Raw genomic sequence first — 15,109 nt, 5'->3', positions numbered from 1 at the left:
CCGATTGCTCCCTCAGACAGGGAGGCGGTGCTAGCGGCAATTCACAAGCTGTATTCCCAGCAGGTGATAATCAAGGTACCCCTACTTCAACAAGGCCGGGGTTATTATTCCACACTATTTGTGGTACCGAAACCGGACGGTTCGTTGAGACCCATTCTAAATTTGAAATCCTTGAACACGTACATAAAGAAATTCAAGTTCAAGATGGAATCGCTCAGGGCGGTTATTGCAAGCCTGGACGAGGGGGATTACATGGTATCCCTGGACATCAAGGATGCTTACCTACATGTCCCCATTTACCATCCTCACCAGGAGTACCTCAGATTTGTGGTACAGGATTGCCATTACCAATTCCAGACGCTGCCGTTTGGACTGTCCACGGCACCGAGGGTATTTACCAAGGTTATGGCGGAAATGATGATACTCCTTCGAAGAAAGGGAGTTTTAATTATCCCGTACTTGGACGATCTCCTAATAAAAGCGAGGTCCAAGGAACAGTTGTTGGTGGGAGTAGCACTATCTCAGGAGGTGCTGCACCAGCACGGCTGGATTCTGAATATCCCAAAGTCACAGCTGGTTCCGACGACACGGCTACTGTTCCTGGGTATGATTCTGGATACAGTCCAGAAGAAAGTGTTTCTCCCGGAGGAGAAAGCCAGGGAGGTGTCATCTCTAGTCAGAGACCTCCTGAAACCAAAACAGGTATCAGTGCATCGCTGCACATGGGTCCTGGGGAAGATGGTGGCTTCTTACGAAGCAATTCCCTTCGGCAGGTTCCATGCCAGAATCTTTCAGTGGGACCTGTTGGACCAGTGGTCCGGATCGCATCTTCAGATGCATCGCTTAATAACCCTGTCTCCAAGAACCAGGGTGTCTCTACTGTGGTGGCTGCAGAGTGCCCATCTTCTAGAGGGCCGCAGGTTCGGAATACAGGACTGGGTCCTGGTGACCACGGATGCCAGCCTTCGAGGCTGCGGGGCAGTCATACAGGGAAGAAACTTCCAAGGACTATGGTCGAGTCAGGAGACTTCCCTTCACATAAATATTCTGGAACTAAGGGCCATCTACAATGCCCTAAGTCGAGCAAAAGCCCTGCTCCTACACCAGCCGGTGCTGATCCAGTCAGACAACATCACGGCAGTCGCCCATGTAAATCGACAGGGCGGCACAAGAAGCAGGATGGCGATGGCAGAAGCCACAAGAATTCTCCGATGGGCGGAGAATCATGTACTAGCACTGTCAGCAGTGTTCATTCCGGGAGTGGACAACTGGGAAGCAGACTTCCTCAGCAGACACGACCTCCACCCGGGAGAGTGGGGACTTCACCCAGAAGTCTTCCAGATGCTGGTAAACCGTTGGGAAAAACCACAGGTGGACATGATGGCGTCCCGTCTCAACAAAAAGTTAAAAAGATATTGCGCCAGGTCAAGGGACCCTCAGGCGATAGCTGTGGACGCTCTAGTGACACCGTGGGTGTACCAGTCGGTTTATGTGTTCCCTCCTCTACCTCTCATTCCAAAGGTATTGAGAATAATAAGAAAGCGAGGAGTAAACACAATTCTCGTGGTTCCGGATTGGCCAAGACGAGCGTGGTACCCGGAACTTCAAGAGATGCTCTCAGAGGACCCGTGGCCTCTACCGCTCAGACAGGACCTGATACAGCAGGGGCCCTGTCTGTTCCAAGACTTACCGCGGCTGCGTTTGACGGCATGGCGGTTGAACACCGGATCCTAAAGGAAAAGGGTATTCCGGAAGAAGTCATTCCTACGCTTATTAAGGCCAGGAAAGATGTTACGGCAACGCATTATCACCGCATATGGCGAAAATATGTTGCATGGTGCGAGGCCAATAAGGCCCCAACAGAGGAATTTCAACTAGGTCGATTTCTGCATTTCCTGCAAGCAGGAGTGGATATGGGCCTAAAACTAGGCTCCATTAAAGTACAGATCTCGGCTCTGTCGATTTTCTTTCAAAAAGAACTAGCTTCAGTACCTGAAGTTCAGACTTTTGTAAAAGGAGTGCTGCATATTCAGCCCCCGTTTGTGCCTCCTGTGGCACCTTGGGATCTCAACGTGATGTTGAGTTTCTTAAAATCACATTGGTTTGAGCCACTAAAAACCGTGGATCTGAAATATCTCACGTGGAAAGTGGTCATGTTATTAGCCTTGGCTTCAGCCAGGCGAGTGTCAGAATTAGCGGCTTTATCATGTAAAAGCCCTTATCTGATTTTCAATATGGATAGGGCAGAGTTGAGGACTCGTCCCCAATTTCTCCCTAAGGTGGTGTCAGCGTTTCACCTGAACCAGCCTATTGTGGTGCCGGCGGCTACTAGTGAATTGGAGGACTCCAAGTTGCTAGACGTTGTCAGGGCCCTGAAAATATATGTTTCCAGGACGGCTGGAGTCAGGAAAACTGACTCGTTATTTATCCTGTATGCACCCAACAAGCTGGGTGCTCCTGCTTCTAAGCAGTCTATTGCTCGCTGGATTTGTAGTACAATTCAGCTTGCACATTCTGTGGCAGGCATACCACAGCCAAAATCTGTAAATGCCCATTCCACAAGGAAGGTGGGCTCATCTTGGGCGGCTGCCCGAGGGGTCTCGGCTTTACAACTTTGCCGAGCAGCTACTTGGTCAGGGGCAAACACGTTTGCAAAATTCTACAAATTTGATACCCTGGCTGAGGAGGACCTGGAGTTCTCTCATTCGGTGCTACAGAGTCATCCGCACTCTCCCGCCCGTTTGGGAGCTTTGGTATAATCCCCATGGTCCTTACGGAGTTCCCAGCATCCACTAGGACGTTAGAGAAAATAAGAATTTACTCACCGGTAATTCTATTTCTCGTAGTCCGTAGTGGATGCTGGGCGCCCATCCCAAGTGCGGATTGTCTGCAATACTTGTACATAGTTACTGTTAACTAAAGGGTTATTGTTGAGCCATCTGTTGAGAGGCTCAGTTGTTTTCATACTGTCAAACTGGATATAGTATCACGAGTTGTACGGTGTGATTGGTGTGGCTGGTAAGAGTCTTACCCGGGATTCTAAATCCCTCCTTATTATGTCTGCTCGTCCGGGCACAGTGTCCTAACTGAGGCTTGGAGGAGGGTCATAGTGGGAGGAGCCAGTGCACACCAGGTAGTCATAAATCTTTCTAGAGTGCCCAGCCTCCTTCGGAGCCCGCTATTCCCCATGGTCCTTACGGAGTTCCCAGCATCCACTACGGACTACGAGAAATAGAATTACCGGTGAGTAAATTCTTATTTTCTAAATGTAACCGTTCACGTTTTTTATAGTTACGTGTCATGTCACCGTGGGCCGGAATCTCTATGGAATGTTTCCTGCACCTTGTACCCCTTTCACATCGCAAAAATAACCCGCTATCGACCTGGCATATTGCCGGGTCAATGGGGGTCATTCCGAGTTGTTCGCTCGCAAGCTGCTTTTAGCAGCTTTGCACACGCTAAGCCGCCGCCTACTTGGAGTGAATCTTAGCTTAGCAAAATTGCGAACGAAAGATTAGCAGAATTGCGAATAGACACTTCTTAGCAGTTTCTGAGTAGCTCCACACTTACTCGGCATCTGCGATCAGTTCAGTCAGTGTCGTTCCTGGTTTGACGTCACAAACACTCCCAGCGTTTGCCCAGACACTCCTCCGTTTCTCCAGCCACTCCCGCGTTTTTCCCAGAAACGGTAGCGTTTTTTCACACACTCCCATAAAACGGCCTGTTTCCGCCCAGAAACACCCACTTCCTGTCAATCACACAACGATCACCAGAAGGAAGAAAAATCCTCGTAATGCCGTGAGTAAAATACCTAACTGCATAGCTAATTTACTTGGCGCAGTCGCACTGCGGACATTGCGCATGCGCATTAGCGACTAATCGCTCCGTTGCGAGAAAAAAATAACGAGCTAACAACTTGGAATGACCCCCAATGTGCGATGTAAAAGGGCCCCATGAGAATTCCCGGGTCGGCTGACCCGGTAATTCAACCCGGGTAATAAGAAGGGTTATTCCTGGGTTGAATACTACTGGGACAGTGGCAGTGTAAATGGATTCCCGGGTCGATGCGACCCGGGACCCGTTTACTACATAGGGAGAGGCGGCGCGGAGATGATCTCATCTCTCAGCGCAGCCTCCACCCCCGATGCCGGCTCCGCCCCCCATCGCTATGGCAACCGACCCGGCATATTGCCGGATCAGGAAGCCAGCGCAGAGGCTCCAATGCCGGATCCCACCCGGGAAGGACCAGTTTCCAATTACCGGGTGGAATCCGGCATTGGAGATGTGAAAGGGGTATTGTTGTATTAATGTCACAAAGAGTTTAGGCTGCCATGGCAGACAAAGGGGCATCCTACCTACTACTTGTACCTAATACTGTGACCACTGATGCTATAGACAGTATTCTAGTGGAATAGTAGATGTGCAGGGAAATCACATATAAACAAACGTGGCACTGTGGTTTAGAAGCAATACTGTGCTGGTGGCCATTATTCAGAACCACAGGTATTGGGAGTAACCGCAGTGCTTCAACAATGCTGGTCAGCACAAAATGTAGACACTCTGCCATACATTTTACCCTCGGGGCATGTTTTACATAGGTGTCTGCCTCTGGTGGCATGAGGTTTAGGACCTGTATAAGGGGTATGAGTGGTATAGTATTGTATGCCGGCGGCCGGGCTCCCGGCGACCAGCATACCGGCGCCGGAATCTCGACCGCTGGCATACAGACAGTGTGGCGAGCGCAAATGAGCCCCCTGCTGGTTTGCTGCGCTCTCCACGCTGCGGGCACGGTGGCACGCAACGCTATTTATTCTCCCTCCAGGGGGGTCGTGGACCCCCAAGAGGGAGATAAAGTGTCGGTATGCCGGCTGTCGGGATTCCGGCGCCGGTATACTGTGCGCCGGGATCCCGACAGCCGGCAAACTGAAGACCACCCGGTATGAGAAGTGGTACCATGCCGCTGTCCCCACAAAATAAAAAAACATGAAAAATGGATATAATATGGATAGATAGATAGATAGATAGATAGATAGAGATAGATAGATAGATAGATAGATAGATAGTTGAAATACAGTACATCATAAATATGTATATCAAAGAATTTGTACACAATATTGGCACAACAAAAAAGAATACTGAGAACAGTAATCAGTATGCAGAATGAGGATGGGAAGCTTTTTGTTATACTGTATAACAAATCCAGAAAACATGGCCTGCTATGGGTACCTGAGGACTGGAGATGAATAATATAACCCCTATATTGGTGGTGCTATACAATGAAACAATAATAATTATAAATAATATAATCTTCAACAAGGTCTGTTAGCAAATAGTAAAACCATGCCAGATCTACCCAGGTTATAACTGATAATACCGGCCGGAGTAACACATGCAATTACAGCTGTGTGTTTCATACAGACAAACTAACATATTAGCACCGTGCCAAGGTTCTGGCGAGGGGAACATACAAACAGAACTGCGTTCATATTATTTCGATTATTACTGTCTCGCTATTTGTTAAGATTAATATTATCATTATTAGTCAAATATACAAATCAGATATATTCACAGTATATATACATATACAGTGTGTGTGTGTGTGTGTGTGTGTGTGTGTGTGTGTGTGTGTGTGTGTGTATGTGTGTATATGTATATATATATATATATATGTATGTGTGTGTATATATATATATATATATATATATATATTTACAGGCTATAGAAGAAGGTGCACTGATAGAGGACTCTCTGTGGAGCTGGTGGCTTAAAGTGACCGGTCCAGTGGGGGAGGCAGGGGGAGGAGGGAGGAGGAGATAAAGGGATGTAATGAGGGGGGGGGGGGGGTTGCAGAAAATCTTTAGATACAGAATCACTGCATTGAGAGAACACATCGCAGTGACTGCACCCGGTGATAATCTGCGGCCCAGCAACACGACACAGGTGAGGGGACCCGGAGCGTGTCAGGGCAGCGGGGGGTAGTAATGGGAGGTTGGGAAGGTGGGTAGGACAGGTAGACAGGAGCGGGGAGGATGCTGCAGAGGCTGGGAAGCAGCACAGCAGGGTAACTGCACATAGAGATGAGCTTATTCTGACTCAGCTGGGATGTGAATGCAGTAACGGGCTGTGAGACTGCAGAGGAGGCATAGCAGAGATGGACAGGGGGAGACTGAACAACAGGTGACTGTGTTATTATTGAAGTGTGTGCAAGGCAGCATATAGAGGGTGTATGTGACCGATAGGCAGGTAATGTACCAATGTGGGTATTACAGGAGGAAGGTTGTACATACTGCAAATACATCTCAGGGCTAATCTGACGGATAAAGTGTTTGCAGGCTGCTACGCAACAGTGATGTGTACAGAGAGCATCATAAGTGGCATCACGGGTGATTATTATGCAGCAACACGTTACAAGATGCTGGGTTACTGTAATAAGCTGTTACAGGAGTAATAAGACACTCAGGAGCTGGGTTACTGTAATAAGATGTTACAGGGGTAATAAGACACTCAGGAGCTGGGTTACTGTAATAAGATGTTACAGGGGTAATAAGACACTCAGGAGCTGGGTTACTGTAATAAGATGTTACAGGGGGAATAAGACACTCAGGAGCTGGGTTACTGTAATAAGATGTTACAGGGGTAATAAGACACTCAGGAGCTGGGGTACTGTAATAAGATGTTACAGGGGGAATAAGACACTCAGGAGCTGGGTTACTGTAATAAGATGTTACAGGGGTAATAAGACACTCAGGAGCTGGGTTACTGTAATAAGATGTTACAGGGGTAATAAGACACTCAGGAGCTGGGTTACTGTAATAAGATGTTACAGGGGTAATAAGACACTCAGGAGCTGGGTTACTGTAATAAGATGTTACAGGGGTAATAAGACACTCAGGAGCTGGGTTACTGTAATAAGATGTTACAGGGGTAATAAGACACTCAGGAGCTGGGTTACTGTAATAAGATGTTACAGGGGTAATAAGACACTCAGGAGCTGGGTTACTGTAATAAGGTGTTACAGGAGTAATAAGGCACTCAGGAGCTGGGTTACTGTAATAATATGTTACAGGTGTAATAAAACACTCAGGAGCTGGGGTACTGTAATAAGATGTTACAGGGGGAATAAGACACTCAGGAGCTGGGTTACTGTAATAAGATGTTACAGGGGTAATAAGACACTCAGGAGCTGGGTTACTGTAATAAGATGTTACAGGGGTAATAAGACACTCAGGAGCTGGGTTACTGTAATAAGGTGTTACAGGAGTAATAAGGCACTCAGGAGCTGGGTTACTGTAATAAGGTGTTACAGGGGGAATAAGACACTCAGGAGCTGGGTTACTGTAATAAGATGTTACAGGAGTAATAAGGCACTCAGGAGCTGGGTTACTGTAATAAGGTGTTACAGGGGGAATAAGACACTCAGGAGCTGGGTTACTGTAATAAGATGTTACAAGGGTAATAAGACACTCAGGAGCTGGGGTACTGTAATAAGATGTTACTGTGGAAATAAGACACTCAGGAGCTGGGTTACTGTAATAAGCTGTTACAGGGGTAATAAGACACTCAGGAGCTGGGTTACTGTAATAAGATGTTACAAGGGTAATAAGACACTCAGGAGCTGGGTTACTGTAATAAGGTGTTACAGGAGTAATAAGGCACTCAGGAGCTGGGTTACTGTAATAAGATGTTACAGGGGTAATAAGACACTCAGGAGCTGGGTTACTGTAATAAGATGTTACAGGGGTAATAAGACACTCAGGAGCTGGGTTCCTGTAATAAGCTGTTACAGTGGTAATAAGACACTCAGGAGCTGGGGTACTGTAATAAGCTGTTACAGGGGTAATAAGGCACTCAGGAGCTGGGTTACTGTAATAAGATGTTACATGGGTAATAAGGCACTCAGGAGCTGGGTTACTGTAATAAGATGTTACAGGGGTAATAAGACACTCAGGAGCTGGGATACTGTAATAAGATGTTACAGGGGTAATAAGACACTCAGGAGCTGGGTTACTGTAGTAATATGTTACAGGGGTAATAAGACACTCAGGAGCTGGGTTACTGTAATAAGATGTTACAGGGGTAATAAGACACTCAGGAGCTGGGTTACTGTAGTAATATGTTACAGGGGTAATAAGACACTCAGGAGTTGGGTTACTGTAATAAGATGTTACAGGGGTAATAAGACACCCAGGAGCTGGGTTACTGTAATAAGGTGTTACAGGGGTAATAAGACACTCAGGAGCTGGGTTACTGTAATAAGATGTTACAGGGGTAATAAGACACTCAGGAGCTGGGTTACTGTAATAAGATGTTACAGGGGTAATAAGACACTCAGGAGCTGGGATACTGTAATAAGATGTTACTGGGGTAATAAGACACTCAGGAGCTGGGGTACTGTAATAAGATGTTACAGGGGTAATAAGACACTCAGGAGCTGGGTTACTGTAATAAGATGTTACAGGGGTAATAAGACACTCAGGAGCTGGGTTACTGTAATAAGATGTTACAGGGGTAATAAGACACTCAGGAGCTGGGTTACTGTAATAAGATGTTACAGGGGTAATAAGACACTCAGGAGCTGGGTTACTGTAATAAGATGTTACAGGGGGAATAAGACACTCAGGAGCTGGGTTACTGTAATAAGATGTTACAGGGGTAATAAGACACTCAGGAGCTGGGTTACTGTAATAAGATGTTACAGGGGTAATAAGACACTCAGGAGCTGGGTTACTGTAATAAGGTGTTACAGGAGTAATAAGGCACTCAGGAGCTGGGTTACTGTAATAAGGTGTTACAGGGGGAATAAGACACTCAGGAGCTGGGTTACTGTAATAAGGTGTTACAGGGGTAATAAGACACTCAGGAGCTGGGTTACTGTAATAAGGTGTTACAGGGGGAATAAGACACTCAGGAGCTGGGTTACTGTAATAAGGTGTTACAGGGGGAATAAGACACTCAGGAGCTGGGTTACTGTAATAAGGTGTGACAGGGGTAATAAGACACTCAGGAGCTGGGTTACTGTAATAAGATGTTACAGGGGTAATAAGACACTCAGGAGCTGGGTTACTGTAATAAGATGTTACAGGGGTAATAAGACACTCAGGAGCTGGGTTACTGTAATAAGGTGTTACAGGAGTAATAAGGCACTCAGGAGCTGGGTTACTGTAATAATATGTTACAGGTGTAATAAAACACTCAGGAGCTGGGGTACTGTAATAAGATGTTACAGGGGGAATAAGACACTCAGGAGCTGGGTTACTGTAATAAGATGTTACAGGGGTAATAAGACACTCAGGAGCTGGGTTACTGTAATAAGATGTTACAGGGGTAATAAGACACTCAGGAGCTGGGTTACTGTAATAAGGTGTTACAGGAGTAATAAGGCACTCAGGAGCTGGGTTACTGTAATAAGGTGTTACAGGGGGAATAAGACACTCAGGAGCTGGGTTACTGTAATAAGATGTTACAGGAGTAATAAGGCACTCAGGAGCTGGGTTACTGTAATAAGGTGTTACAGGGGGAATAAGACACTCAGGAGCTGGGTTACTGTAATAAGATGTTACAAGGGTAATAAGACACTCAGGAGCTGGGGTACTGTAATAAGATGTTACTGTGGAAATAAGACACTCAGGAGCTGGGTTACTGTAATAAGCTGTTACAGGGGTAATAAGACACTCAGGAGCTGGGTTACTGTAATAAGATGTTACAAGGGTAATAAGACACTCAGGAGCTGGGTTACTGTAATAAGGTGTTACAGGAGTAATAAGGCACTCAGGAGCTGGGTTACTGTAATAAGATGTTACAGGGGTAATAAGACACTCAGGAGCTGGGTTACTGTAATAAGATGTTACAGGGGTAATAAGACACTCAGGAGCTGGGTTCCTGTAATAAGCTGTTACAGTGGTAATAAGACACTCAGGAGCTGGGGTACTGTAATAAGCTGTTACAGGGGTAATAAGGCACTCAGGAGCTGGGTTACTGTAATAAGATGTTACATGGGTAATAAGGCACTCAGGAGCTGGGTTACTGTAATAAGATGTTACAGGGGTAATAAGACACTCAGGAGCTGGGATACTGTAATAAGATGTTACAGGGGTAATAAGACACTCAGGAGCTGGGTTACTGTAGTAATATGTTACAGGGGTAATAAGACACTCAGGAGCTGGGTTACTGTAATAAGATGTTACAGGGGTAATAAGACACTCAGGAGCTGGGTTACTGTAGTAATATGTTACAGGGGTAATAAGACACTCAGGAGTTGGGTTACTGTAATAAGATGTTACAGGGGTAATAAGACACCCAGGAGCTGGGTTACTGTAATAAGGTGTTACAGGGGTAATAAGACACTCAGGAGCTGGGTTACTGTAATAAGATGTTACAGGGGTAATAAGACACTCAGGAGCTGGGTTACTGTAATAAGATGTTACAGGGGTAATAAGACACTCAGGAGCTGGGATACTGTAATAAGATGTTACTGGGGTAATAAGACACTCAGGAGCTGGGGTACTGTAATAAGATGTTACAGGGGTAATAAGACACTCAGGAGCTGGGTTACTGTAATAAGATGTTACAGGGGTAATAAGACACTCAGGAGCTGGGTTACTGTAATAAGATGTTACAGGAGTAATAAGGCACTCAGGAGCTGGGTTACTGTAATAAGGTGTTACAGGGGGAATAAGACACTCAGGAGCTGGGTTACTGTAATAAGATGTTACAAGGGTAATAAGACACTCAGGAGCTGGGGTACTGTAATAAGATGTTACTGTGGAAATAAGACACTCAGGAGCTGGGTTACTGTAATAAGCTGTTACAGGGGTAATAAGACACTCAGGAGCTGGGTTACTGTAATAAGATGTTACAAGGGTAATAAGACACTCAGGAGCTGGGTTACTGTAATAAGGTGTTACAGGAGTAATAAGGCACTCAGGAGCTGGGTTACTGTAATAAGATGTTACAGGGGTAATAAGACACTCAGGAGCTGGGTTACTGTAATAAGATGTTACAGGGGTAATAAGACACTCAGGAGCTGGGTTCCTGTAATAAGCTGTTACAGTGGTAATAAGACACTCAGGAGCTGGGGTACTGTAATAAGCTGTTACAGGGGTAATAAGGCACTCAGGAGCTGGGTTACTGTAATAAGATGTTACATGGGTAATAAGGCACTCAGGAGCTGGGTTACTGTAATAAGATGTTACAGGGGTAATAAGACACTCAGGAGCTGGGATACTGTAATAAGATGTTACAGGGGTAATAAGACACTCAGGAGCTGGGTTACTGTAGTAATATGTTACAGGGGTAATAAGACACTCAGGAGCTGGGTTACTGTAATAAGATGTTACAGGGGTAATAAGACACTCAGGAGCTGGGTTACTGTAGTAATATGTTACAGGGGTAATAAGACACTCAGGAGTTGGGTTACTGTAATAAGATGTTACAGGGGTAATAAGACACCCAGGAGCTGGGTTACTGTAATAAGGTGTTACAGGGGTAATAAGACACTCAGGAGCTGGGTTACTGTAATAAGATGTTACAAGGGTAATAAAGACACTCAGGAGCTGGGTTACTATAATAAGATGTTACATGGGGAATAAGACGCTCAGGAGCTGGGTTACTGTAATAAGATGTTACAGGGGTAATAAGACACTCAGGAGCTGGGTTACTGTAATAAGATGTTACAGGGGTAATAAGGCACTCAGGAGCTGGGTTACTGTACTAAGATGTTACAGGGGTAATAAGACACTCAGGAGCTGGGTTACTGTAATAAGATGTTACAGAGGTAATAAGGAACTCAGGAGCTGGGTTACTGTAATACGATGTTACAGGGGTAATAAGACACTCAGGAGCTGGGTTACTGTACTAAGATGTTACATGGGTAATAAGACACCCAGGAGCTGGGTTACTGTAATAAGATGTTACAGAGGTAATAAGGATCTCAGGAGCTAAGTTACTGTAATAAGATGTTACAGGGGTAATAAGACACCCAGGAGCTGGGTTACTATAATAAGGTGTTACAGGGGTAATAAGACACTCAGGAGCTAGGTTACTGTAATAAGCTGTTACAGGAGTAATAAGGCACTCGGGAGCTGGGTTACTGTAATAAGATGTTACAGAGGTAATAAGACACTCATGAGCTAGGTTACTGTAATAAGCTGTTACAGGGGTAATAAGGCACTCAGGAGCTGGGATACTGTAATAAGATGTTACAGGGGTAATAAGACACTCAGGAGCTGGGTTACTGTAATAAGGTGTTACAGGGGTAATAAGACACCCAGGAGCTGAGTTACTGTAATAAGATGTCACAGGGGTAATAAGACACCCAGGAGCTGGGTTACTGTAATAAGATGTTACAGGGGTAATAAGACACTCAGGAGCTGGGTTACTGTAATAAGGTGTTACAGGGGTAATAAGACACTCAGGAGCTGGGTTACTGTAATAAGATGTTACTGGGGTAATAAGACACTCAGGAGCTGGGTTACTGTAATAAGATGTTACAGGGGTAATATGACACTCAGGAGCTGGGTTACTGTAATAAGATGTTACAGGGGTAATAAGACACTCAGGAGCTGGGTAACTGTAATATGATGTTACAGGGGTAATAAGACACTGAGGAGCTGGGTTACTGTAATAAGATGTTACAGGGGTAATATGACACTCAGGAGCTGGGTTACTGTAATAAGCTGTTACAGGGGTAATAAGACACTCAGGAGCTGGGTTACTGTAATATGATGTTACAGGGGTAATAAGACACTGAGGAGCTGGGTTACTGTAATAAGATGTTACAGGGGTAATATGACACTCAGGAGCTGGGTTACTGTAATAAGCTGTTACAGGGGTAATAAGACACTCAGGAGCTGGTTACTGGAATAAGCTGTTACATGGGTAATAAGATGCTCAGGAGCTGGGTTACTGTAATAAGCTGTTATAGGGGTAATAAGACACTCAGGAGCTGGGTTACTGTAATAAGATGTTACAGGGGTAATAAGACACTCAGGAGCTGGTTACTGGAATAAGCTGTTACAGGGGTAATAAGATGCTCAGGAGCTGGGTTACTGTAATAAGATGTTACAGGGGTAATAAGATGCTCAGGAGCTGGGTTACTGTAATAAGATGTTACAGGGGTAATAAGATGCTCAGGAGCTGGGTTACTGTAATAAGATGGTAATGGGGCATTAGGGAACTCAGGGGCTGGGTTACTGTAATACGGTTTCAGGGGAAGCATGGGGTGCTATGGCATTTTCTGTCATATGATTATTATAATATTCTCTCTTCCCCTTAGGATATTATGTCTGTGCTGTTAGTTTCCCTCCTCTCCTCCTTCCTTCTATTCTCCCTGACTAGTGGGTCCCCAGGTAGCTGTCTAGCAGACTGGCAGCAGAAGAAGACCGCCAGTGCTGAACCCGGGTTGACAAAGTGCCAGCAGTATGCCAGCCGTGAGTATTTATTGTAAACGTGTCCGTTACAATTTACTGATGTGTAGGCATTACATTGTGTTACTGATGTGTAGGCATTACATTGTGTTACTGATGTGTAGGCATTACATTGTGTTATGTTTACTACAGTACATTATTGACAAATGTATTAACCGCAACCAAATAGTAAATTTAACATTTTAAGTCAAACCCCATACCTGTGTATGGAAACAACATTCATACAATCAACAGTTGTAGCTAATGGCAGAAACTTTCTTTATATCGTACAGTCTGACTTAAGGCCCGTACACACTGGTCGATATATCGGCCGTTCTCTTTAACGGCCGATATATCGCTGGAGCGTCGGCCAGTGTGTACGGCCGATACGTCTGTTAACTCCGTCGTTCACAGACGTATCGCGTCGGCCGCGCAGCACAGCCGACGGCCAATATATCTACAGATATATTGGCGCGTCGCTGTGTGTGTACGGGGTGGTCGGCCGACCGCCCGTACACATGCTGCGGCGGCCGGCGGTGATTGACAGCTGAACCAGGCGGGCGTGTGTACACGCCCGCCCAGTTCATGACGTCAGTCCCCGACGGATCGGGCAGTGTGTATGCACAGCACACTGCCCGATCCGTCCATAGATATATCTGCAGATCAATTGATCTGCAGATATATCTACTAGTGTGTACCCACCTTTAGAGTGCCAGGTTCCACAGCTAGTACAGCGACTTGGGTGAGTGCATATCTACCTATTGTGTATAGCCGTGAGCGTGACCTGGAATATTGGGGGTATGGGGCATACTTGCCTACCCTCCCGGAATGGCCGGGAGGCTCCCGAAAATCGCGTGGCGCTCCCGGACCCCCCAGAAAGGTCGGCAAGTGTCCTGCATCCGCCGCAATGCTCCCGCATCCCCTCTTTGGCCGCCCACAACGGAGCACCAGTGGGCGGTCAGAGGGGGACCCGATGATGCGATTCGCGTTGAAACGCGTCATCGTTGCTCCGCCCCCGCTGTCCAGTGCCCATTTCCTTGGAACTGAATAGCGGGGGGCGGAGCACAATGAAGTTTCCATGCAGACATGCCCCCTCACTACTGGACTGCCCCCTCCCGGAAGTATGGTAGGGGGTGGTAATATACCTAGCAGAGGGTGACACAACGGGACCTCTACTGCTCAGATGGTGTCTGATCCCTGTCATAGGCTGTGTTTGGTCACATGAGTGTGACATGATGGAATGAGAAGGAGACATTTAGTGGTCAGGCCTCTTTGCAGCAAAACAGTTGGGAAATAACAAAGCGGGGGGGGGGGGGGGGGGGGAGTTCTATTTCTCTCCATCATTATTGGGCATGCAAGATGGGGATACGGTCATTAGGTCGACCACTATTGGTCGACATGCATTAGGCCGACATGGTCACTAGGTCGACATGGTAAAAGGTTGACATGCGTTTTTCACAATTTTCTTTACTTTTTCATACTTTACGATCCACATGGACTACTATTGGGAATAGTAACCTGTGCAGAGCGCAGTGGAAGCGAAGCGAGCCATGCGAGGGGACATGGGGGGTCATTCCGAGTTGATCGCTCGCTAGCAGTTTTTAGCAGCCGTACAAACGCTAAGCCGCCGCCCTCTGGGAGTGTATTTTAGCTTAGCAGAAGTGCGAACGAAAGGATCGCAGACCGGCTACAAAATAATTTTGTGC

The 15,109-nt window shown here is 46.2% G+C and overlaps 1 protein-coding gene across 1 annotated transcript in view; it reads left to right on the top strand.

The window, feature by feature from the left end:
- Positions 1 to 6,154: 6,154 nt before the first annotated feature.
- Positions 6,155 to 15,109, top strand: part of RTBDN (retbindin) — a 38,901-nt gene continuing 29,946 nt past the window's right edge. The window contains exons 1-2 of the mRNA XM_063931191.1: positions 6,155 to 6,177; positions 13,274 to 13,427. Coding sequence (XP_063787261.1) covers positions 13,280 to 13,427 — 148 coding nt within the window. The 5' untranslated portion in view covers positions 6,155 to 6,177; positions 13,274 to 13,279. The remainder of the gene's footprint in view (positions 6,178 to 13,273; positions 13,428 to 15,109) is intronic.

Source organism: Pseudophryne corroboree, chromosome 6 (genome assembly GCF_028390025.1).
Source record: "Pseudophryne corroboree isolate aPseCor3 chromosome 6, aPseCor3.hap2, whole genome shotgun sequence".
Lineage (NCBI taxonomy): Eukaryota > Metazoa > Chordata > Amphibia > Anura > Myobatrachidae > Pseudophryne > Pseudophryne corroboree.
Note: the sequence above shows the minus strand (reverse complement) of the source record. Positions and strands in the feature narration are given on the sequence as shown.